General features: G+C 41.9%; 1 protein-coding gene across 1 annotated transcript in view; it reads left to right on the forward strand.

The window, feature by feature from the left end:
* STAMBPL1 (STAM binding protein like 1) overlaps positions 1-26,206 on the forward strand; it is a 182,886-nt gene that overhangs the window by 71,522 nt on the left and 85,158 nt on the right. Inside the window, exons 2-3 of the mRNA XM_069239904.1 lie at positions 6,016-6,106; positions 20,328-20,545. Of these exons, the coding sequence (XP_069096005.1) occupies positions 6,038-6,106; positions 20,328-20,545 (287 nt within the window). The 5' untranslated portion in view covers positions 6,016-6,037. The remainder of the gene's footprint in view (positions 1-6,015; positions 6,107-20,327; positions 20,546-26,206) is intronic.

A 26,206-nucleotide genomic window follows, 5' to 3' on the forward strand; every position in this document is an offset into this window, starting at 1 on the left:
GGCTCCAAGACCTGTTCCAGGCCCTTCCTAATTAACTTTTCTACCAAAGCCACTGGGTCCAGAACAGAATCCAGTTCTGATTCTGATGTCGGACACTGAACGGACTTCAACTTCATCTCAACCGAAGTTGGACTACGAGAGTACAGAAACGGAATCTCAGTTCATTCCCTAAGAGGACTGAGGCATTTGGCAAACTTATGTTCTCCTCTGCCAGCCTGGCATTGCGTTCACTAAATTCTGTTTGTTTATTGAGGTACTATGTACAGGCCTTCTGGACTTAGCCACCACTTTTTTACCAGGGTCCCAGAAGACCTTGGGGCCTTTATGGCGGAGACAATTCAAGATGGACAGGTCACAGTCAACTGTGTGATTTCTGCTCACCCAGAGACTACTGATTGCCTTGGAAAAGCAGTTGGCACCAGTGTGGTGCTCTGCTGGCATGCATGGATGCGTTTCACAGGATTTGTGGAGATGTACAAGCTTCCCTCCCGGATATTCCCTTTGATGGCTCATGCCTTTTTGGTGAAAAAGCTGATCCTGTCTTGGAGTATTTTAATGAATGTGGGGCCTCAGCACATTCACTGAGTTGTTTGACCCCCCCAAGCAGATTCCATATTAGTTCAGAACGTTTAGTGAGCTGGCTTAGAGGCAGAGACAGTCCCCTTAACCACTACAGCAGTGAGCCAAGTCCTTTTAAGGTCATAGAGGTGGCTCTGGCATGCAAAGCTCAGGTCAGCAGAGGTGTCAGTTCTCCCAGTCCTGTTCCCCTATGGTTACAGCCACCAAGCCTCTTTACATAGCCCTTAAGGGCACACATCTATTCCCCCATCAAACCAAATTTCAGAGCACCTATCTATTCGGTTGCAACAGTTGCAATTGTTACTCTCCAAGGTGCGATTGAGAGGGTTCTGTCATCAGCAAGAGAGTCTGGTTACTTTTATTTTTGCCTTGTTCCTTAGCAGGATAGGGATCCTTGGCCTATTTTAGACCTGGGACCTTTGACTGCCTCAGATCCTGTCTTCTCTGGACTCTGGGGACTGGATGGAACCCAAGGAACTGCAGGATGTGTATTTTCTGATACCCACCCTGCAGTTCCACAGACATTTCCTGTGGTACAACATAGACCAGAAGCATTTTCAGTTTTTTGTGGTCTTCTTTAATCTCACAATTGCCCTTCGGTTCACAAAAGTAATGGTGGTGGTTGCTGCCCACCTTCAGAGGTCCGGGCTACCAGTTTTTCCCTACAGGGATGACTGCTGAAGGGGGGCTCACCACAGTCAGTCATACACCACCTCCAGACTATGAAAATGGAGAATCATGTGTCATTTTTGGGGTTCACAATCTATGAGACGAAGTTGCTCCTAACTCCTTTGAAGAGGCTTCCATTCATTGTAGCTAGGCGTAGTTCAGGGCATCCGCTGTGATGCAATTATTCAAGGAAATTTGGGCTATGAACATGATGTTTTGGCTTCAGCCCCGGATGTCAGTGAGAGCACGTCTGATCTCTTCTTGGTCTCTTAGTCTCCTGCATCCACCTTGTTGCATACCTCAGGTGACACATGCAGGCTCTCCAATGGAATGTGAAGTTCCAGTAGGCCCAGCATCAAAGAAATCTAACAGATGTCATCCAGATCTTAGAGGAGACAGCTCTGAACCTGCCGTGGTGGCTTCTGAAATGCAATTGATCCAGCCCCTATCCCTCCCCCACCCAGATCTGACAACGGTGATGGACGCATCTCTGCAAGGCTAGGGATGACATCTATGGAAGTGGAGATAATAGAGTTCTGAAAGCTGATGTAAACCCAGCTCCATAGCAGTCTGTTGGAGTTGAGGGACATTCTTCAGCCAGCCGTCCTGTGACTAAGTCCTTTTATGCTTGGCGCTGGAACAAGTTTGGGCCTGGTGTGGTATCCGCAGGACTGATGATCCTTTACAAGCTGTTGTAAGAAAGTTATTTTATTCATTTTGTCTTTGGCCCAACAAAACCTTGCTGTAGGCACTATTAAAGGTTATTTGTCAGGCCTTTTGACTGTTCTACTATTGCCAAACCAACCACCCTCCTATAAATCCATTGTTACAATGAGGTTTATAAAAGGCTTATAAAAGGTTTTGCACATATTTCCTGAAAAACAGTTTGTAATTCCACAGTGGGATCTTGGTTTGGTCTTGACCTTTCTCATATGTACACCCTTCAAGCCGATGCATAGGTGCCTGCTGCATTTCCTGATTTTAGAGACAGTCTTCCTCATTGTGATTACTCAGCTTTTTCACATGAATGAACTTCCGAAAATGTCAGTGCAACTGTTACCATCATCCATGGAAAACCTGGTGCTGAGAACTCCGAAAGCCTTCTTTCTTGCAGTAGTGAACGTTGACCAGTCTTTCACCCTGCCAGTGAGCTTCACCTTCTCACTGTTTTGAGGAGCAGAGGCTGTATTGGATGGACCCCAAAAGAGCTTTAAGCTTTAAAGTGACCGGACCAAAGAATACCATGTGAATGATAAGCTTTTTGCGGCTCCGGAGTGAAGATTGTGCAGAAGAGGGCCCTGTGGAGTTGAATATTGGTCTGCATTAGGATCTGCTATGCACTGGTCAAGATGCTGCTGCTAAAAGATACCATTTCACCAAGGCTAAGACTGCTACCACTGCATTGGCACAAAGAGTGCTTGTTCTTGACAGGGTGTGATGTGGACATCGGGGCTTATGTTCACAAAGCACTACTACCTTGACAGCCAGGTCCAATAGGAAGGACATTTTGCTGGCTCAGTCCTGTAAGTCCATTCAACCGGCCTTTGCCTGGTGAGGTACTGCTTTGCTTCCATTCTAAGGTGAGGAATATATTCTGAAATTAGAAGCATCCATTACAAGAATAAGTTACTTACCTTTGGTAACTGTGACTTCTCTGGTGAAAACTCTAACTGCAGACCCTCACTGCCTTACCACCTCCACAGTCTGTGATGTGATTTTAGCACCTAATAATGCGCAAAGTTAGGCATCAACAAACTGGCATCAACAATTGTTTACACTCTGTATCTGAGAATTCAGAAAGGGAAAAATGTATTGACTTCAGCACACGGAGTGGCGCTTGTATGTGACTGCACTACGTAACGTCCCGGGCTAGGCAACATGAAGCCACATGGCACCACCCAGCAGCATGCAGGAGGATTGCTGGAGAAAATATCCTGACCTAGACTTATTTAGAGTTCATCAGATAGCATACTCCATCACAATTGTGATGGACATCACGTTTGCCGTACTACAAGTGCCATAAGATATAATGCACGTGTAATACGGTGGATGGAATATCCATCTCATTTGTGACACAGGAGCCTGTCTGCTGAACTCTAAATCCGGTCCTTAGTTTGGCACCTGAGGAGTATTCTAAGGTGAGGAATCTGTGGCTCGATAGCATCTTGAATAGAAAAAGCATTACCAAAGGTAAATAACTTGTTCTTCACAGCTCTTGCTTCTTTAGGGCTGCAATTAGAATTAGAATAAATAACTTCAGTCAATCATGTACTATAAATTTATATTTTCCAATCCAGTACATGTGTAAAACAACTCACAGGTGGAAAGTAAGAAAAATGATGGAATGGTGGCTGGCAGGTTCACCTGCTTTTTCCCACTTTTATCGGGCCTTCATTTAGCTAAAGGAAATGGAAGAACATGTGCAGCCCTCTGCCTCCACAAACCGCCCTCTCCCCTATCAGCAGTGCATTTTGCAGACCTATGCTGATAGATAATGTCAAGCAGTATCTGATACAACTCTCATAGAGACACTGTCAGTGTGGCTGAGATTGAGAAGGGGAGGAAGGTGCACAGAGTGGTAAAAGTGGTGCATGGCATCAGAAATTGCACATTGTTAGTATAGTACTAGTGGAATAGGGTGAGGGAGGGTGGTGTGAGTCTGGCAGGATGCCATGTAACGCCTTTTTAAACAACATATTGTGATGACAATATTTTGGTGTAGGTGGGTCAGAGGACATCCGGTGTCAGTTAATTTGGAATATTGGGATGGTTTGAGGGGGTTATTTTGAAGGTGGTGTGTGAGGGTGCCACAGTGCAACATTTTTGTAAATTTGGGAATGGAAGGGACTGACTGGGATGTTGGTGTGAGTGACAAGACACAGTTAAGGAGAAGGTGTAAAGAAGGTGAGGTCATGTTGCTCATGGTTTACTCCTGACTCCTCGCCCCCTGCACAGCAGATCCACGATATTAACTATCCAGCAAAACACAACTACTTGGGCACACATAGCATAGAATCATAGCTGTGTAGATGGAAATACCATTGAGTTTTCCATCTTCAAGTTTCAGGTAACATGATAGACAAATTGAGCTTGAGCACTGATCTCTTGTTTGAAGAAGAATATGAGATTGTGAGCAAATGCTTTCATAATCTACCAGATTGAAAGTGTTAATTCGGAGTGGTGGCAAGCGTAGAACCAAACACAATAGGTAGCATGAAATGGGGGTGCGACAGAGGGCAGGATGTGTATGTGGTTTTAATTATGTGGAATTTGTATTTCTTAAACAGAAAAGATAGTGGATTTATATTAGTTTTTTATATCATTTATTGCTTTTATTGCTTTGGTATGTTTGTAATTTCACTTTCACTTTGACTTGTGTAATGGCTTTGAAGGTGGTGTTGTACCATAAGGATCAGTGGGTTTGCAAAGTCGAGCCAAACATGTTGTTAGTCATGAGAATTTCAGTAGGAACAAAGGAAATTGCAGTGAGATACGAAGTCATGCCAGCATCTATCATGAACAGGTACGGAAAGAGGCGGGGTCCTGACAAAGGGCTGTTTATATCATTTGACAATTGTTTCAGCATCATATTAGGAAAGTTTAAAAAGTCAAAAAAGTGATGGCTCTGTTGTCCCACCTGAAAATTGTTACAATGTCTAAGAAACTCACTAAGTTTTTGGTGAACTAATGGCCATGAACGTGAAGCAAGCCTTTAAAGATATTTGCACCCCAGCATCTGCAGCCTGCAAGCGCTTATCTTTGAAGTGCGTTAATGATGTTTCACCAAGATAGTGAATACTCATCTTAAATATATCAATGATGATAGCACAGTCAGTGGGTTGTTTTATAGTGGATCTAATGTGTAGGATGACAAGTTTGAGGAACAAAGTGGCCCTGATTGCAAAACCCTTAATCAGGGGTGAGAGTGTTCTGAGCATTATATTAGAGAAGGTCTTGGAAAGAAAGGCAGGATTAGTGACTGAAAGATACATGTGTAGTAGCTTTTGCAGGTATGGTTTGGAAGGAAATGGGCAGGTGGCATGGTGGTTAGCCACCCAGTTGTAGTTAAGAGTACAGTGTATACTAGAGGTGTATTCTCGTCTTCTAAAGCCATTAATTAAGTACACTTTGACTCTTTGGGTAATGTGTGCATGAGAGGATGAACTTTAGCAATGGTAAATTGGCAAAGAAGCATCCATAGACTATGGCCTGTTTTTTTTGTCTTACCTTGAATTTTTCTAAAGGTAGACTGATGTTACAACCAACAAAGTAGTTATTGAATTTGATAAGGTAAAACGATCAATGATCTGTATTTTTGTAACTTTATTATTTAGATTAAGAGATTACTTAATCATCAGAAAATTTAATTTGGACCTCTATTAGAAAATGTACTGTCTCAATATATTGTTTAAACAAATTAAGAAATTTCAACTGCAAATTTTATTCTTAAACAGAGTTTCTTAGATTGTTCTCTATCGAATTTTATAATCTAGTACAGTAAACAAGTTTCTCCGGTGTTAGTACTTAGAACTGCAATGTTGTAAAAAAGAGAAGTGCCCAGAGTTGCAATTAATGATGTGCCAAGAAGGACATATTTGACGTATTTACATTCAAATGATTGCATTCAGATATTTCAAGCCCATTGGTTATTCCCAACTACATTGTAAGTGCAACTTGATTAAGTTTTTGTGATAACTGACCTAGACAGCTGGCTTGTTTATAGCAATGCACATATAATTGATTTTACTTCCATTTTTTTTATTGTAGAAAACAGATAGAAACATTTGCAATGAACTGTGATTTTGCAAGTATGCAGAAGAAAGACACAATGGAACAACCCTTCTCTGTCACGTCTTTGGTATGTCTGAAAAAGCATTAACTTACATATGTAGAATACTGTGTAGTTCTGTGTTAAATATATACCTCTATCATGTTTATATAGCACTTACTTCTCCTGAAGAGGCCTCAAAGTGCTTTTTGGCAAGTAACTGGCTACTCCGGAACCCAAAAGGATTAGTATAGGGAAATATAAGTATAGTATTAGTTTTAGTATAGAGAAATAGGAGTTAATTTGAGTGGTGGACATGTTAGTCTGTTAGTTGGTTGAATCGAATAATGGAGGGACAGAAGAGGGAAGAATCCCAAAAGTGGTAATTGGAAGATCATAGTAGTAAGGTGAGGTTAGGGGTGAGTAAATGAGACATGGCGGAGGGAAGAGTCTGTAGAAAGGGATTAGGGAGATCATAGTAGTAAAATGAGGTTTGGGATGAGTCAAAGGAGAGATGCATGAGGGAAAATTTAGAAGGGATGTTTGGGAGATCATAGTAATAAGAGGTATGAGGGAGCCGTGAGGGATAGAGGAGGGAAGAGTCTATGGAAGGTTTTTGGAGATCATAGTAGTAGAATGAGGTATGGGATGAGTTAGAGAGTGGAGATACATGATATATTGAGAGAGGTTTAGAGTGAGACAGAGTAGTGCATTGGAGAGAGTCATTTTTTCTGTTGTACAGTAGGGCTAGAATACATATATAGATACATGATTGCATAGAAAGGGAATATATGTATAAGGAAGATAATATATTTAGATTTGAAGTTGTATAAACACAGACTCAAGTGTTACAGTATTTGAAGGTAATTTAGTTGTGTATTTTCAAGGCACTATTTTTTATCTTTTCCTCAATATTTATATAGTGAAATGCATGTAGATAAATTGGTGAGATAATATTTACCTTTTTGTGATAGATAAATAAAATAGAGACCCATAAGCATCTAATCAAAACAACTTGTACAGAAACTATGCAATGACCTATGAACATGTTAAGCTTTCAATAATATATACGTATATATATTTAACCGTAAGTAAGGTATACATTTGGGAGGCAGGCCTAAAGAGTACGTGTGTGTGTGTGTAGATATATATATTTTTATTCAGTGAAAAAAAGAAAGGTTACAGGGATGTTCTAGTTAGACTGACATTTTACCCATACAAAACCATAGAAATTCAGAAGTTATAGGTATACTTATGTTAAGAAACTATAACTCATTGCCCAAAGTTACTTTCCAACATGAGTTATAGTTTCTTCAGATAAGTATAACTATAAGTATAACTGTAACTGATTAATTTCTATGCATTTGTATGAATAAAACATCAACCTTACTATATCCTACATGTAACCTTTGTTTTTTTTTCCAGTGAATTTTTTTTTTTTAACACGCGATAACATTTGTGTCAGGTTGCGGCAAGTTAATCAGGGCCCTGCTTTTCCCCAGGATCCTTGAATCCGGGGATAGGTCCAAAAAAAACAAAAGGTCAATCTTTTGCTTATGAAGGGTCCCTAAGGTACCTGTATCCTGACACCTTATATGTTTTCACACTGTTTTTTCCCATCAACGTGAGAAATAAAATGGCAGCCGCAGCTTTTTTGTCAGGTTGTGGCCAGCCAATCAGGGCCTTGCTTTTCCTCCAAATCCACAGAGAATCCGTGGAGGATCTGTGGAGGATCCGTGTCCCTTCAAACACACATTTGGTTTTCATGTAATAATTAGAAAGCTACTGAACAGACATGAACCAAATCACAAAAAGGTCGCTCTCTGGACCATGAGCTAATCCCTATAGAAATTAACATGGAGAAAACCCGTTTTACGACCGCCCCCTTTTTTCTCAGCCCTTGCTTGATGGATCACCCAGAAACTTTCCAGACAGCAGCTGACATGAGCATTGTATTTTTATTTTTTATTTTGTGATGATTTGTTAGCTGTCGCCAAAGATATAGACAAGTAAAAAAATACTTTTTCTATAGATACATGGTCCTTACTATAACTACCTACTGAAGCCTGCCACTAGGTAAGGTGTATATGTATGTATGTATGTGTGTGTATATGTATATATATATATATATATATATATATATATAATATAAATTCACTTCAAAAACAAAAAGGTTACAGGGACGATATAGTTAGGTTCTGATTTTACACATACAAAACCTTAGACATTCACCAGTTATTGTTATAGTTACTTGAAATAACTGTAACTCGCGCCCCGGTCATGCAGTTTTTTGATGAATAATTTCACAACAAAAGTTACAATGATATTATCAATGATGTCATAAAAGATGTTATGAATGCTGTAATATGTGGGGTAATTAGCAGTGGATGGCGAGGGCGCCAGTTATAGTTATCTTAAGGCACGAGTCATAGCTACTTGAAATAACTATAACTGGTGAATGTCACCTAACTATAACGTCCCTTGTAACCTTTGTTTTGTTAAGTGAATTTCTATGTTTTTTAATTCTATTTCATAACTATAACATGCCTGTAATCCGTTTTTTTTGTTTTTCAGTGAATGTCTGTTTTTTTAATGTAGAGTAATTTTCATTACTATACGTTAACTCAACCACCGCTGTGCACCCCCTAACCACCCAACCCTGGAAGAGTGAGCGAGGGGGAAAGTGGGAGATAGAGCGATTTAGACTTTGATGAATGATGTACGTTGAATGAGCTATTTTAGGACAAATTAAAAAAGAATGTACTTGTCATTTAAAACGAGTGAGATCACCTTTCAGTATGATCCTTTATCTTTTGAAGTTTAAAATAAATAAAAGTAAAAAGACCACAGACACACATGAAGGAGAACTCTCAACTTTCAGTGCTAGGGTCTGTGGCCTTAACCATTACACCACAGATGACTTCTTACCCTGCTGTTTCCATACACACCTATGACATTCAACCCATTTATTTTGTAGGAAAGAAACATGAATGTTCCATCACTCAGAAGGTTTAACAGTCAAAACACTAGTGAATAAACAAACACACTGCCAAGCAATACTAGGATTTGAACCTTCAGCCTACTGAGACCTTGACCATTAGGCCAGAAGTGACTCTGTTGTGCTCTGCATCCAAACGTAACTATAAAATTCATCTCAAACATCTTGCTACTCTGTGTTGTTGAGGTCATTGTATGGAGAGACCATTGCAATGACAATCTCTCTTTCTCTTCCCTCCCAATACGGGAGGGAATAGAGAGAGTGACAGGACTGCGGGGGGTCTCAAGCCCCCTTCAGTCCCAGATGGCTCCTCACACCCTGCGGGAGCTAGCATTGCTTCCGCAATTGGGGAGGTGCTTATAATAGCAGCACTCTGCTTGCAGGAGTAAGGTTTTCATTTCTATATATTTTACCCAAGGAGACAGCTGTTACTAATTAGCCATTATAAAAAATTCCAGTTGGGTAGAAATTTTGCACAAAACTGTAATCTCTTCCAAGCAGGTCATGATCCACTCTGGCAGTGATGCTCATTTCACAGAAATTAAACCTCAGCAGGAAGTGCTAACAAACCTATACAAAGCAGGTGTCCCAGTTGAAGATCTGATTCCGTAAAGTGCAAATCATCCAAACTTCTTGCTCTTGGCCAAGGCAAAGCAAGTGTGTTTTCTCTGCAGTTGAAGGTAAATGCATTGTTGCTCCATCGGAGAACAATACCTTCTGTAGTGATTTTGATGAGGGAGTTTTTCTTGTCATCTCCAAATGAGAACGGAGCACTTCAGTCTCCCTTTTAACTACTACAAGTATTCAAATGTGCAAAATGACCTAGAAGGCCCATTCATTTGGCTGAAGGCCATGCGTAGTGAGAGCTTGAATGCCTACCGGGGGTTGGCCACAGGGCTGTAGACCATCCATGATGCAGCATTGGATGTCTTTAAGGGTTGGATTAATATAAGGTAATTTAATATAGCTTAACGTTAAAAAAACTTAGACATTCACTTAAAATAGGGATGTCATAGTTAGGAAATAGAAGTTAAAAAAACCTTAGTAATTCACTGAAACAAAAACAAAGGTTAGAGGGACTTATAATTAGGTTCTGAAATTACACACACAAAACCATATAAATTCAGCTGTTAGTTATTTCAAAAAACTATAACTTATGCCCAAAGGCAACAATCTTGGAATAGGTCTGTGCCATCCCTGAAATTCACCTTCCCCTTTCTCGCACTAAAGAAGGTTTTTACGGCCTTACATCAAAATTGGCTTAGGGTCTCAAGACAATATACCGGTGTTGGCATGTATGGGGCAGCAAGTAACGGGTCAAGAGGCTCTGGTTTCAGGGACAGCCTTGCAGAACATGAAAGTGTTGTGTGGCCACTCAATGCAGATTTGAAATTAGTTCAAGAGGTGGGACAAGTGTGTTGTGGCTTCCATCCCTCTTCCCACCCCTCCATCCCTCAGACCTTTTGAGACTGGAGGAGAAAGTTGTGACACTAAGCCCATTGGCACATCGCATGTTCGGTGCGTGTTGTGGGCACTGCTTTGCAGAGAGACCCTGCTGACAACACTAGCAGCTGGTTTAACTACAGTTATTTTTGCACAGAGATCTGGGGAAGTGAGTTTTAAAAATCATACTGGAGAAATACTAAACCAGAAAAAATTACAAGGTAGTCCAAATTTCAAAGTTACTGGCCCTGTTTGAAGAATACTATATGTATGATATGTATGCATTAAGCAAAATATGTGGTTGTATACAAGAAGAGAGAGAGCCAGAGGGTTAGGTGTGAGTGTGTAGGAGAGAGTAGTGAGTGTGCCATGTAGAGAAAGAGGGCAACTGTGGTGTGCAGGCATATGTGATGGAGAGACTGAAGAGGAATCGAAGTGGGTGTGTGAGAGAGTGCGAGCAATGGTGAAATGTGTGTGCCTGTATCTATCTATCAATCTATATATATATATATATATATATGTGTGTGTGTGTGTGTGTGTGTATTTTTTCACTGAAAAAAACCAAAGGTTACAGGGGCGTTCTGGTTAGGAAATACAATTTTTTTTAAACTTAGACATTCACTAAAAAAAACAAAAAGGTACAGTGATGTTATAATTAGGTTCACATTTTACATGCACAAAAGCATAGAAATTCAGCATTTATAGTTGCAGTTATCTCAAGTAAATGTAACTCCTGCCTTCGCCGTGCACAGTCCTCAGATCAAGAATGTTACTGCAAATGTTGCAATGATATTATCAATGATGTCATAGAAGATGCAATTACCTATGTAATATATGGGGCAATTAGCAGTGCATGGTGAGGGCACGAGTTATAGTTACTTAGGGACGAGTTATAGTTTCTTGAGATAACTATAACTTGTACTTCTGAATTTCTGTGCTTTTGTCCGTGTAAATTCTGATCCTACCTATAACTTCCCTCTAACCCTTGTTTTTTTAGTGAATTTGTAAGGTTTTTTTAAATGTTAATTCTGAACCATAAAGTCCTTGTAACCTTTGTTTTTTTCAGGGAATTTCTACGTTTTTTTTTTATGCTTCAGGGGTGTTGTCAGCAGGGCCTTGTCTCGGGGCCCTCCCTACAGCCAAGTAACCATGTGCATCCAACCCCTTGCATGCATTTAACCCCAAACCACACTCTGTCGTCGCATGGCCATCCCTGTGGCCAACCCAAAACAAAAGCAAGCAGAAGGCACACAAAAAACGCAGGACGAAGCAAGGAGAAAGTAGTGAAAACAAGAGAAAGCATGGACAGGGCACAGAAAATGGGAGGACAAGGAGAACGCAGTGAGAGTGAGAGACAAGCAAGGAGAAGGCAAACAAAATCAGGAAAAAGCATGAAGAAAGCAGTGAGAATGAGCGAAAAGCAAGGCGAAATCAGTGAGATCAAGGGAAAAGCAATGCACACAAAAGGGGAAAAAGGAAGGAGAAAGCAATGAAAATGAGGGAAAGGTAAAAAGAAGGCACTCAAAATGGGGGGAAGGAGAAAGCAATCGAAACGAGGGAGAAGCAAGGATAAGGCACCCAAAAAGAGAGGCGAAAGCTGGATGAAAGCAGTGAAAACAAGTGAAAAGCAAGGAGAAGGGACGCAAAAAACAGTGTTTAAATCAAGGAGAAAGCAGTGAGAACAAGAGAAAAGCAAGGAGCAGTCACAAAAATCAGGGGAAAAAGCAAGACAAAAGCAGTGAAAACAAGGGAAAAGCAAGGCGACACAAAAAACGAGGGAGATAGCAAGGAAAAAGCAGTGAAAACAGAAAAGCAAGGAGAAAGCACACAAAAATTGGGAGGAAAAAGAAAGGAACTGGCACACAAAAAATGAAGAAAAAAGCAAGGAGAAAGCAGTGAACATGAGACAGAAGCAAGAAGAATGCACACAAAAAACAGGGGAAGAAGCAAAAAGAAAGTAGTGAAAAATGGAAAGCATAGACAGGGATCACAAAATGGGGGTGCAAGGAGAAAGCAGTGAGAGCAAGAGAAAAGCAAGGAGAAGGTTCTAAAAAACAAAGGAGAAAGCAAGGTGAAAGCAGTGAAAATGAGGGAAAAGCAAGGAGAAGGGACACAAAAAACAGGGTTAAATCAAGGCGAAAGCAGTAAGAATGAGAGAAAAGCAAGGGGAAGGCACACAAAATGGGGGAAAAGCCAGGAGAAAGCACTGAAAATGAGGAAACGAAAGGAGAAGGCACACCAACCATGAGAAAGCACTGAAAATGAGGGAAAATCAAGGAGAACGCAGACAAAAACAAGGGAAAAACAAGGAAAAAATACACAAAAAAGGGAAACAGCAAGTGTCACGAACTGCACACGGCTTCTCACCTCTGGATGCAGGATTGGGAAAACACCTGGTCTTCTGCTGGTTCTGGATAATCCCAGATAGGGATGACCCTTTCTAGTAGCCACAGTGCCGATTGACAGAGAACGCCTAAGCAGAACTTACCCTCCAGAAGGAGTCCCAGAGGAAAAACCCCAAGAAATGGGGAACAAACCTCAAAACAGGAACTCCTGAAGAAGAAGAAGAAACAGGACTTGAAAACAGGACAAAGGCAAAAATCTCCAAAAGCGAAAACAGGAACGACGAACAGGAGTGAAGAGCACCACCAAAGGGAAGTGTTTGCAACGCAAGACAGAGCAAGACTGAGTGACTTACATACTGGAAAATAGGAAGTGACCTCACAGGAAATGAAACAACACCATCTAGAATTGGGAAAAGCCCATAGAAAAGAATAGGGAAAAATGATGTAGTATAAAAGAAAAGGGCATGCTGGGAAATGAAAACAGGAAGAAGACAACATGGAGACCAGCAGGAATACTGAGAAAATGAAGTACACAGAAAGCAAGAAAAAAGAAAAGAAAAAGACAAGAAAGAGACCACCACCATCAGAAGAGAATACCCTAAATTAGGTAAGGGCGACGCGACCGGGAGCGCAAAACATGCTTCCCGGAATGCGTCGCCAAAACAAAGAAAACGCCGAGGACGGCGCTCTGAAAATGGGAAACGCGATCCGACCGCGGTCGTGAAAAAGAGACGCCACGGTAAGGCGCGGCTTTACAGCAAGGAGAAAGCAGTGATATTGAGGGAAAATCAAGGAGAAGGCACTCAAAAAACAGGGGCAAAAGGAAGGATAAAGCAGTGAAAACTACTATGAAAAAAGAAGGCGAAAGCACACCATAAAAGGGGGAAAAGCAAGGAGAAAGCAGTGAGAACAAGGCAAAAGCAAATAGAAGACACACAAAAAAAGAGGGAGAAAGCAAAGCAAAAGCACTGAAAATGAGGGAAAAGCAAGGCGAAGGCACACAAAAAACTGCGGAAAAAGCAAAGAGAAAGCGGTGAAAATGAGGGGAAAGCAAGGAAAAGGCACACAAAAAATGGGGAAAGAGCAAGGAGAAAGTAGCGAGAATGAGGGAAAAGCAGTGAGAAGGCACTCAAAAAACACGGGAAAAAGCAAGCTAGTGAAAACTATGTAAAAGCAAGGAGTATGCATACCAAAAATGGGGCTAAAAGCAAGGAGATAGCAGTAAGAGTGAGGGAAAAGCCAGAAGGCACTCAAAAACGCAGGAAAAAGCAAGGAGAAAGAAGTAAAAATGAGGGAAATCAATGCAAAGTCACTCAAAAAACAGGGGAAAACGCAAGGCAAATGCAGTAAAAACTAGGGAAAAGTAAGGCGAAGGCAAACAAAAAAACAGGGAAAAAAGCAAGAATAAAGCAGGGAGGACGAGGGAAATGCAAGGAGAAGGCACTAAAAAAATGGAGAGAAAAGCAAGGAGAAAGCAGTGAAAATGAGGGAAAAGCAAGGAGAAGGCACTCATAAACAAGCAAGGAGAAGGACATGTGCAAGTGCATTGCAGCAGCATTGGGAGAGCTAAGCCTTTTCTTAAAATGTGTGCAGTGGATTCCTGGATGCACTGCAAATTTGTGGCAAAAATAAAAGATTTTTGGCTCACAGCACGGTCCTTTTGGGACACCACCAAAATGGCTAGGGGGCCAGTGTTTTCCTACCATGGCACCTTCGGCTTTTGTTTTGTTTTTTTGTACTTTTTACTCGGGACTCAGCTTAGTCTTAGTCCTAAAATGGCTGCCACTGCTTGCTAGTTGTAGTGCTGGTAGTCAGATTGATCCCTAGATATCTATATTTCTTTTTCATTTAATATCGTTAAAACTACCAGACAGATGTACAGCAAATCACGAAAGGGGCTGGTTCTGTACGTTATAGAGATGTCTATGAAAAGACGTTATAGTTAGACTCACATTTTACTCTCACAGAACCATAGAAATTCAGCACTTAGTTATGGTTAGCTCAGGTAACTATATCTTGTGCCCTAAGGTAAGTATAACTCGCCCCCGCCATGTACATTTTTCTGTTCAAGAATATTACTACAGATGTTGCATTGATATTATGAATGCTGTTTTCAAAGATTTCATGAGTGATGTAATATGTGGGATAATTAGCGTTGCATGATGAGGGTGCAAGTTAGAGCTTGCGTGCACTATGGGGGTTTGACCCCTATAATCACCAAACTGCACGCCATGCATAGCCTTTGACCATGCGCGATAGGGGTCGGCTGCAGGAACTGTGGCCTACCGCCTATAAGTACCGAGCCCGTGCAATGCACGGCCTTTGGCCATGTACAGTGGGGGTTGGCCAGAGGGCCTGGCTGCCTGGACTGTGGCCAGACCTAGCAGCCTACCCCCATACACACCCAATCCAGTGCCACCCATGGCCTTTGACAGAGCATAGCAGGGGTTGGCCACTGGGCCACACCTGGGGTCAGGCCATGCAGTCAACCCCCTATAAGCACCCAACTGCACGCCACGCATGGCCTTCAGCCATGTGTGGTGGGGGTTGGACTCATGGCCTAGCCTGTGGCCAGGCCCTGCAGCCAACACCCAATCAAGCAGTCAGCTCTGCGCCAAGCACTGCTTTGATAAAGAAAATGGGGCAGTGTAGAAATACCCAGACCCCGCTAGGAATGGTACTTTAGTCCCCCTAGCACCCGGGCATGGCAGAAAAAGCATTTTTTTTTTTTTTAAACATTTTTGCTGCAAGTTTGCAGCAGATTTGTGGCAAAATGTTTTTTTTTAAAACAAACGTCCCAGGGACATCACAATATATACAAAAAGTTAAGCAGAAGGGCCTAAGGGCCACCCTCCTGTGGCTCTTATGAGCCCCTGCGTCCAGCACCTCCCCAGGGCTTTATTTATATAAAGGAGTGGGGTGTACAGACTCCCTCCATTGGGCTTTTTGAGCCCCAGGGACAACCACTTCCCCGGGGCTTTAATTTAAAAAAGGAGGGGGGCTGCATGGACCCCCCTCTTAGGCTTCACTATGCCCCGGGGACCACTACCTCCCTGGGGCTAAATAGCATAGAAAAAAATTTAGTGGGTATGTGCTGACAACCAGCGCCGATGGACTACCACCTCCCTGGGGCCAAGTGCATTATCTCAATGGAGTAGGGGGGCCACATGTCCCCCCTCCCAGGGCTGATTACGGCCCCTGGGACCGCATCCTCCAAGGCCCTGACACTAGCACTTGGATGCCCTGGCCCCACCCAGGGCACCCCATGTGCACCGTTAGGGACCGTATGACTGCCGGCAGCGACCCAAAAGAAAACTCTGCTTCCAGCATGCGGGAGCAGATTGACAGCTCCTGTTTGCTGGAAGCAGAGTTATGTTTGCTCTCGCTTGGTGGAAGTTGTCAGCTCCGGCCGTGTAAAAAGTAAACTGCTCTGAGATTGGGCACCTTGGGAGATAGCAGGAGCCAGTTCTGGGGTGTGGTGGTCCCCAGGGCTATTAATGGCTCCAGCCCCCCCCCCTTTAATTGACATGGGCCAGCCACGGGGAGGTGGATGTCCCCGGGGCCATATATGGCCTGGGAGAGGGGCTGCACTTCCCCTCTCCCATTTTAAAAATGTTATTGGGCCCTGGGGAGGTGGTAGTCCTCAGGGCCTGGGGGGGGCCGGGCGGCCCCCACACAATTATTTGATTAGCACCATGGAGATGGTGGTCCCTGAGACAAATGTAAACCCCAGAAGAAGGGTCTGCGCTGCCCCCCTTTTGTGTTTTTTAAGGCCCCAGGAAGGTAGTGGTTCCCAGGGTCAAGTACTGCATTAGAGGTGGACCGTGTGGGACCCCCATATCAAACCCCTCCCCTCCCCCACTCCCGGAGGTGGTGGTCCATGGCGCTAATAAGAGTCACGGGGGGGACATTGCATTTTTTTTAATTTAAAAAAATATATATATATTCATGGTCCCGGGACCTAACGCACCCGGGGGATTTGTTGAAAACAAGCGCATGAGCCAGCAGTTTTTAAAAAACGTTGTGCCGTGATTTTATCAGAAATTCACAGCCAAATTGTAAATATAAAAAGTTTTTTTGCCTTGACCGCTCCCCAGAGGTACTCCAGCACCAAGGCTATGGGGTCAGGGTACTTTTACCCTGCCCTCTTTTCCTTATTTTTTATCTTTTTGTTTTGGACTCGGGTGAGTCCAAGTCCCAAAATGTCTGGCAACACTTCCTAATTGAAGTATTGGCTGCCAATCAGATCTTTGCACAAGATCAAGATAATTTGAGGATTATTTGCGCACCAAGATATACAAATTTGGATTTTCTTTAATATTTTGAAAACTAATGAACGGATTTGCTCCAAATAACAAAAAAGGCACTTTCAGGACCAAGAGCTATCTTTCTGCCAAATGTGGTGTAATTCCATCCAGTGGTTCGAACTTTAGTCATATTCAAAATCACTATGGAAATTAACATGGGAAACGCAATGTTTTTGACCACCCCCCTTTTTTTGGCCCCCATATCATGGATCACCTCAAAACTTTCCATGCACAACAAGACCCAACAAAATACTTTTTTGGAAAATTTCATGAGGATTCGTCACAAATGGCGCCCAAGACATAGCCAAGTCAAAAAACGCTTTCCCTATTAAACTAGGTCTTAACTATAACTACCTACTGGCAACCGCCAGTAGGTAATATAGATATATATATTATTCTGTGGTGGTTTCCACTGTGTAGTTATAGTTAGACCAGAGTTTCTATAGGGAGAGTGTCTTTATTTAAATAATAACTTATGCTGACTATGACAAATCTTCACAAAACTTACCAAAACAAAAGTGCATCCACTTTAGTGCCTTCATGGAACGTTTTGGTGTGATCCATCAAGCAAGGACCAAGAAAACAGTAGGGCCCCAAAACATTGATGTACCATGTTAATTCTCATAGGCAATGCCTGTCACAGCTACAGAAAAATGGCTGATCTGAATTACACCAAATGTGGCATAAAGATAGAAACTATATTCAGAAAGCCTGCTTTTAGTTATTTAGTACAAATGTGTTCAGATTTTTTTGAGATATGTGCATATAAAGAGGTGCTTAGTGTTAAAAAGCAGATGTATCTGGGCTGTTCATATCCTGATATGTGCTGATTGGCCTCTTTAACGGGGACTAATCAATTCTAATTTGTGGGCCACAACATGAACGATATATTGTGGCAGCCATTACCAGACTCTGGGGCATTTTCCCATTGAAATGCATGTACTGAAAGCCTATTTTGACAGTCACAAAGAAGAGCAAATTGTTTGTAAATTCACATTATCTTCCTTAGTCATGTGAGAATAAAGTCAGATAATCTGAGTAACTCATGTAATTACAACATCTACTTGTCCGTTGATCTCTCAGTGTTGTACTGCAACTTCTCACAGAGTTCTAATGAACACCTATAGCAGTATAATGCTGTATTTGTGACAAAACTGTGACCCACCTGGAGCCATCTTGATGAATCATAGTTATAAAAACATAAAGCCTTTCCTTTACCAAACAACAAAATGAGGGTGTTCTTTTTGACATAGAATTATGGTTGGTGCTCAAGAAAGCTAAAGTGAGATCACATTTTCTATACGTTCTCAAATACATTCTTCATTAATTTCATAAAAAGGTTCTCAACTGCAGAGTTAAACATGTACTTCCAAAACCATAGCAGTCTGTCAGTTAACTCCCTAGTAATCAACGAGTAATCAACAGCAGCAGCACCACAATGCTCTAATGAGCAACTAGAGCACTAATATTTTGTATTCAAGACAAAAGTGATACACTCTAATGCCAAGATAGGCACTGTTAAATTTAAATCATTTCATAAAGAGCAGGCTGAAGCAGTGGCGTAGCGTAGAGGGTGCAGGGGGGGCCGACCGCACCGGGTGCAACATCTTGGAAGAGACTAAATCCACGGGTTAGGGGGCGCAAATTACTTGCCTTGCCCCGGGTGCTGACAACCCACGCTATGCCACTGGGCTGAAGTAAATGAGCATTTCAATGTTCAATGCAGGCATTTGACTAGGGGGCTAAAATATGAGGGGAGTTTGGGGAATTTAGTCATTTGAGGCTTTATTTTTTATTTTTTAAAGGGGCATACAATATCCTGTTTCTACATCTCTTTTACTCAGCTTGCCAATCTTATTAATCATTTAAGAGTTCCCTAATAAAAAAAAACTAACATTTTGGTAAATAGATATATTCACTGAAAAAACCTTAGATATTCACAAAAAAAAAAAAAAAGGTTAAAATGATGTTATAGTTAGGTTTCAGATACAGTAAAAACTAATGTTTAAAAAAAAAAAATCTTTAATTAACCAGTTATAGGTAACTTAGCTAATTATACCTTTTACCCTGACATGTTCTGCTTATGACCACACATACCACTTCACTTACCTCAGGTTAAATAAAGTAATTAATTACATCAGTGAATATATATAAATGAAGATGTGCAGAGCGTAATATACAATTTTTTTACCATTGTTGAGGGGCCATGATTCACGAGTTAAAATAGCCTCCATTAAATCTTGGCCACTCGATTATAGTAATAAATAATATATTACATTTGTGCACCTGCATATATTTTTTATGCCTTGACATTTGTTTGTTTGTTTCATAAAATATATTTAACCAAAACCAGGATGCAAGGAGTTAAATTTGTGCAGCACACTTAAGTCATTGTTCAAGATACCTTGTGACCATTAAGAAAATAATTTGTATTTGTCTTGTAATGGTAACATGCGATGGATAAAGCAGGAAGTAGTATGTTTCTTTTGTCAGTTTTCGAGATACTGGAAGTACAAACCGGTGTGGTAGCTCCACTCTAGTGCCTGTTAGGAACCTATATTTCTCCAAGTTATTGATTTTCCTTTTTTTTTTTTTTTTTTCACATAAGTAATGCAGGCACTCTCTCGTGCCGGCATTCTTGTGCTTGGACAGACGCTTTCTAGGGCATGATCCCACAAACCTGTTCTTATTGAGTGTAGGCGCTTCAACAAAAACAATCCTAGTCAGGGTTCACACACCCACCCCCTCTCTCTCTCTGCAGGCACTCTCCCATTCAGGTGTCTACATAGACATTAACCCACACTGAAAGCATTGTCAACATTAATGTTAGGCCCATGTGTGGATCAGTGCACAGGCCGTTTAGCCCTCTGGAAGTTGTTCTTGCCCACGTTCTGTTCCTGAGTGGCTCCTTCTAATGGAGGAGTTCACTGGTGACCTTTCATTGCATACAGAAAGAAAGGAAGGGTTGGCTTCGTCAAATTCACAGCCCCCTACTAGCAGTATTATGTTTTTTCGTGGACACATTTAGGACTTCTTATCTAAAACGTGTGTCATGTTTAACTTTATGGACAGCACACTTCAAGTATCTAAAGATTATTATGTTACCGTGTTAGTACTGCTGCTCCAAACAAGGCTGTTATATATTTTAATTCAACATGTTTACATATGATAATGCATTCCGAAGCCACATGAACAGTAAATTGTATTTGTGTTTGCAGAAGAAACTGGTTGCAATGCCGGACCATACAGATGTCTCCTTGAGCCCAGAAGAGCGGGTCCGTGCCTTAAGCAAGCTTGGTTGCAATATCACAATTAATGAAGACATTACTCCACGACGCTACTTCAGATCTGGTGTGGAAATGGAACGTATGGCTTACGTATATCTAGAGGAAGGAAATCTCGAAAATGCGTTTGTTCTTTACAATAAGTTTATAACGTGCGTACTTTTTCCATTCCTATTTAGTTTTTGTATTTTTTGCCAATTAGTGAAATGCAACGAATTAGTGCATAATTTGCCACTGAACAGCAGTTAAGTTTGTCGAAGGTCTTGTTCCCAGTCCTGTGTAGTTTTCAAGACAACAAAATATATAATGTTTGATATATATTTTCATAACTTTCATCTAAATGTAAAATATGTGTATTTCTACTGTTTGTAGTGAAGTGTTGCATAGAGATTGAATTTATTTTTTGTTCTCTTACGTTTTAGTTTAGTTAGCTTTCCTTTGGTCACTGTTGACCCAGGACTACATTTTGCCTTTCTTGAAGTGACTGAATGAAAATCATATTCTACAATAAAACAGAGCAGAAGATTTCGTTTTTCTACTCACAAGTGTCTGCTATTAGCAATGAATGATCGGATGAGTTCTCTCAGTACTCACATAAATGCATAAAGAGCCTATTAACACCACAATCAAATGTCAGCATATTTATTTAGGTCCTAAAAAACAAGCTATAATCAAGAGACTTGTAAAAGTGAATATGCAAGTTTATGTTGAAGTCCCTCACTCTCTGTGATCTGGCCTGTCGAAAACTGAAAAACGTTGCCTTAATTCTCTGGTATGTTCAGTTTGAATGGGCAGTAGTGGACACCTGTGGGACATCGAGTAATTACATAAGGTACCTCAGCCTGATTATATTACAAGAAGGGCATATTTGTATCTCCAGGAATCTCTGGTAGCAGCCTAAGGCACTGCATCTGCTTCTGAGAAGTTTTTTTTAATGACTTTAGGCAAATCAAGTAATGACCTACTGAGTCTAATTGCAGCAAAGGCATGCTTGACTGCAAGTACCTCTGGCAACAGCTTCAAGTACTGGATTCTGCTTCAGAGATTTTTTTTCTCCAATATATTACTACTAGAAATCGAGTGCCCCGGGCCGATTGATTTCTGTGATTGGAAACTCTAAACAATATACGGGAATATAGATAAATGTATGCATTTATAAAAACAAGGTTTTATTTAAATTCAGTTTACAAACAAAAATATCAAATTTATCATTTTAATGGGAAGGTTGGAGTTTTTAAAATTGTAGTTTTATTTCCGAAATACGAGGTGGTGTGCTAGACTGTACATATCACTTTGTCTTGCTTGCTCTATTTTTATGTGCATCTACCAGGACACCAATTGAGGTCACCTATTGTTCATATTAGATTCAGTTTACTGTATGTGTACTGGTCCCATAAATCGTTAAGGATATCAACTTAATTTTTAGCATCCAATTTCAAACTTTCGTATTTACAGAATGTTTTAAAATTTCAATTTTACTTTTTGTTTTTTTTAATGTAAATATTTTATTGATCAACTAATATAATTTCATTTTTTAAACAGTAATCGACCCCTTGAAAAGGTGTTGGGGACTCCCATGGGTCCGTGGACCACAGGTTAAGAACCATTGACCTAAGATACTGCAGACTGCTAAAGAAATTGATTTGTTTCTCGCTCCATTGGCCTCTTACACCTGCCTAAGCTAATGCAGCCTGCTACAACAAGACTTGAGTCTTATTTCACACAAGTCTTGGTGCAAAACCTGTAGGTCTTGTTTGCGTTTTCTGTTGTAATCACGACATATTGGTTCCCACAATGCTTTAAAAAAATTGAGACTGTTGGTTTTGACAATATTAGTTTCTTTTTAAATCCATTGTATTTTGATTCCGTATCCGGTGCCAGTACTGGAGATAAACCTGTTGGTCCCTCTACCGAAGTGCTACATTACAACCAACCCTACTTGTCATTTTTTGTCTTTCTAAACAGCCAGTACGAACATAATAGCAGTTAGCTAACAGGTTCTCAAGACATTACATTTGTTTTTTGGGGGGTTTTATTTTAGAAAGAAACCCTAAGTGTTAATAGTTTTCTGTTTTCCATTGTTTTCCTGTACCTGAATTCTGCATTTACTGGCTGTCTGTTGGCATTTGTAACATGCCAACCCTAACCTAGGTATTATATCAATGAACAGTTTTTGACCCCTAAATAAAGTAGTTGAAAGTTTGAAAATGAACAGCCACAAGGGTCTAGTAGCTCTTCAACGTTGTGAAGGAACTCTCCTACCCCAGCTCCAATGCCAACGACATCCCGCCATCCCAAGACCTCTGCAACTCCCTAACCTCCTACTTCCACCTCAAGGTTGCAGATATCCATGACAGCTTCAGCACCCAAACCCTCCGGCATCGCCCAACACCACAGATTCACCTCTGACAACCCCCTGCTCTCCTGGACCCCTGTCAATGACAACAACACCATCGAAATCATAACACACCATCCACTCTGGCTCTCCATCTGATCCTGCCCTCACCACATCCTCAACAAAGCAAGCTCCATCATCGCACCCCAACTACAGAAGATCATCAACAGCTCCTTCCGGCCTATCTCCCTGCTCCCCTTTCTGGCAAAAGTAATCAAGAAGGCTGTCAACAGGCAACTAACCCACTTCCTAGAGGAGAACCGCACCCTGGACCCTGCCCAATCCGGATTCCGCAGCAACCAGAGCACCGAAACCGCCCTCATCGCCGCCACCTATGAGATCAGAACCATACTGGAGAGCGGCAAAACCGCAGCCCTCATCCTCCTGGACCTCTCTGCCGCGTTCAACACAGTCTGCCACCACACCCTACGCTCATGCCTCAGCAATGCTGAAATCCAAGACAGAGCCCTGGACTTGGTCACCTCCTTTCTCACCGGTAGAACCCCGTCCACCCCCCATTCCGCTTGCAGGCTACCGAAATCATCTGCGGCGTACCTCAGGGTTCGTCCCTCAGCCTGACCCTCTTCAACGTCTACATGGCCCCGCTCGCTAACATCACCCGATCCCACAACTTCAACATCATCTCATACACCGACAACACCCAGCTGATCCTCTCCCTCACCAAGGACTCCGCCAAGACCTACCTCCACGAAGGAATGAAGGCCATCGCCGATTGAATGAAGAGCAGCTGCCTCAAACTCAATTCCAACAAGATGGAAGTCCTCCTCTTCGGCTCCACCGGCTCCGCATGGGCTGACTCCTGGTGGCCTGCCACTTTCGGGACCACTCCGACTCCCACCGACCACGCACGCAACCTAGGATTCATCTTGGACCCCTCACTATCTATGACCCAGCAAATCAACGCTGTCTCCTCCACCTGCTTCAACACCCTCTGCATGCTCCGAAAGATCTGCAAATGGATACCCACCAAAACCAGATGAACAGTCACCCAAGCCATCATAAGCAGCAAGCTGGACTACGGCAATGCCCTCTACGCAGGAACCATGGCCAAACTCCAGAAGAGGCTGCAACGCATCCAGAACGCCTCCGCATGCCTCATCCTGGACACCCCCTGCCACTGCCACATCACAGACCACCTAAAAAACCTGCACTGGCTCCCAGTTAACAAGAGAATCACCTTCAAACTCCTCATCCACGCTCACTAAGCACTGCACAACACCGGACCAAAATACCTCAACAGACGACTCTCGTTCTACACCCCGACCCGGCATCTCCGCTCCTCCGACCTCGCCATCGCAACCGTCCCATGCGTCTGGAGAACTACAACCGGAAGTAGATCATTCTCGCACCTCGCTGCCAAAATGTGGAACACTCTTCTCCTCACCTGCCCCAGACCAAAGACCTCCTTACCTTCAGAAAACTTCTCAAGACATGGTTGTTCGAGCAGTAGCAGCACCTCTCCCCCCCCCCCACCTACTCCCCCCCCCACCTACTCCCCCCCCCCCCCCTCCTCAGCGCCTTGAGACCCTCACAGGTAAGTAGTGTGCTTTACAAATCCCCGATTGATTGATTGATTGAATAGAACTACACATTATTACATCCAGAGTCTGGTTACTTGATAGTCTTAAGAAACAAAAGTTCACAAATTCTCCAGATCCTAATGAAAAGGTTATTCACCAACAGATAATGATTTTATCTTGGATGTAAACAGGGGAACACCATTTTATTAGCATCGCCTTCTGACTCGGAGATTAAAATTTTTGTGCAAAACTCACGTTGTTGTGAAAAGAAACCTTTATATGCACATCAATCATGCGATGAAAGGTGTGCCTCTTTTATACTGTGTAACAAAGTCATGTCTTAAAAATTGTTTTGAGTTTTGCTTTTCCTCTGTGCCCGGCGTATGGGCCTCTAGCAGCACGAGGCTGAAAAGAATGTTAGATTTTATAGATATAATGTCAATATAAAGTGTCTTTAATAGGGGGCACTGTGAATTTCAAATAATCCAATAATAAAATGAGAAGCACAATGCTTGGTACTTTATAAGGACTATGAGAAGCTTCTTGACATAACTTATGTTTCAGGAAGGTGCTTGTGAGGAAGCACGAATTTCTATTAGGCAAAACCTTTACGCAACGATCATTCGTTAACCCTCATTTTAACCCCTTCGCTGCCGGGCCTTTTCCCCCTCCTGTGCAGAGCCTTTTTCGGCTATTTGGGGCAGTTCGTGCTTAGGCCCTCATAACTTTTTGTTCACATAAGCTACTCATGTCAAATTTGCGTCCTTTTTTTCCAACATCCTAGAGATTCTAGAGGTACCCAGACTTTGTGGGTTCCCCTGAAGGAGGCCAAAATACAGTGAAAATTTCGTTTTTTTCAAAGAAATGGGAAAAAAGGGCTGCAGAAGAAGGCTTGTGGTTTTTTTCCCTGAAAATGGCATTAACAAAAGGTTTGCGGTGCTAAAATCACCAGCTTCCCAGCTTTCAGGAACAGGCAGACTTGAATCAGAAAACCCAATTTTTCAACACAATTTTGGCATTTTACTGGGGCATACCCCATTTTCACGACTTTTTGTGCTTTCAGCCTCCTTCCAGTCAGTGACCGAAATGGGCGTGAAACCAATGCTGGATCCCAGAAACCGAAACATTTCTGAAAAGTAGACAAAATTCTGAATTCAGCAAGGGGTAATTTGTGTAGATCCTACAAGGGTTTCCTACAGAAAATAACAACTGGAGAAAAATTTTTGACATTGAGGTGAAAAAACTGCAATTTTTCTCTACGTTTTACTCTAACTTTTTCCTGCAATATCAGATTTTTGAAAGCAACATACCGGTATGTCTGCTGGACTCTTCCGGTTGCGGGGATATATAGGACTTGTAGGTTCATAAAGAACTCTAGGTACCCAGAGCCAATAAATGAGCTGCACCCTTGCAGTGGGTTTTCATTCTATACCGGGTATACAGCAATTCATTTGCTGAAATATAAAGAGTAAAAAATAGCTATCAAGAAAACCTTTGTATTTCCAAAATGGGCACAAGATAAGGTGTTGAGCAGCAGTGGTTATTTGCACATCTCTGAATTCCAGGGTGCCCATACTAGCATGTGAATTACAGGGCATTTCTCAAATAGATGTCTTTTTTACGCACTCTCTTATATTTGGAAGGAAAAAATGTAGAGAAAGACAAGGGGCAATAACACTTGTTTTGCTATTCTATGTTCCCCCAAGTCTCCCGATAAAAATTATACCTCACTTGTGTGAGTAGGCCTAGCCCCCGTGACAGGAAATGCCCCAAAACACAACGTGGACACATCCCATTTTTTTACAGAAAACAGAGGTGTTTTTTGCAAAGTGCCTACCTGTAGATTTTGGCCTCTTGCTCAGCCGGCACCTAGGGAA

This window comes from Pleurodeles waltl, chromosome 6, assembly GCF_031143425.1.
Source record: "Pleurodeles waltl isolate 20211129_DDA chromosome 6, aPleWal1.hap1.20221129, whole genome shotgun sequence".
Taxonomy (NCBI): Eukaryota; Metazoa; Chordata; class Amphibia; order Caudata; family Salamandridae; genus Pleurodeles; species Pleurodeles waltl.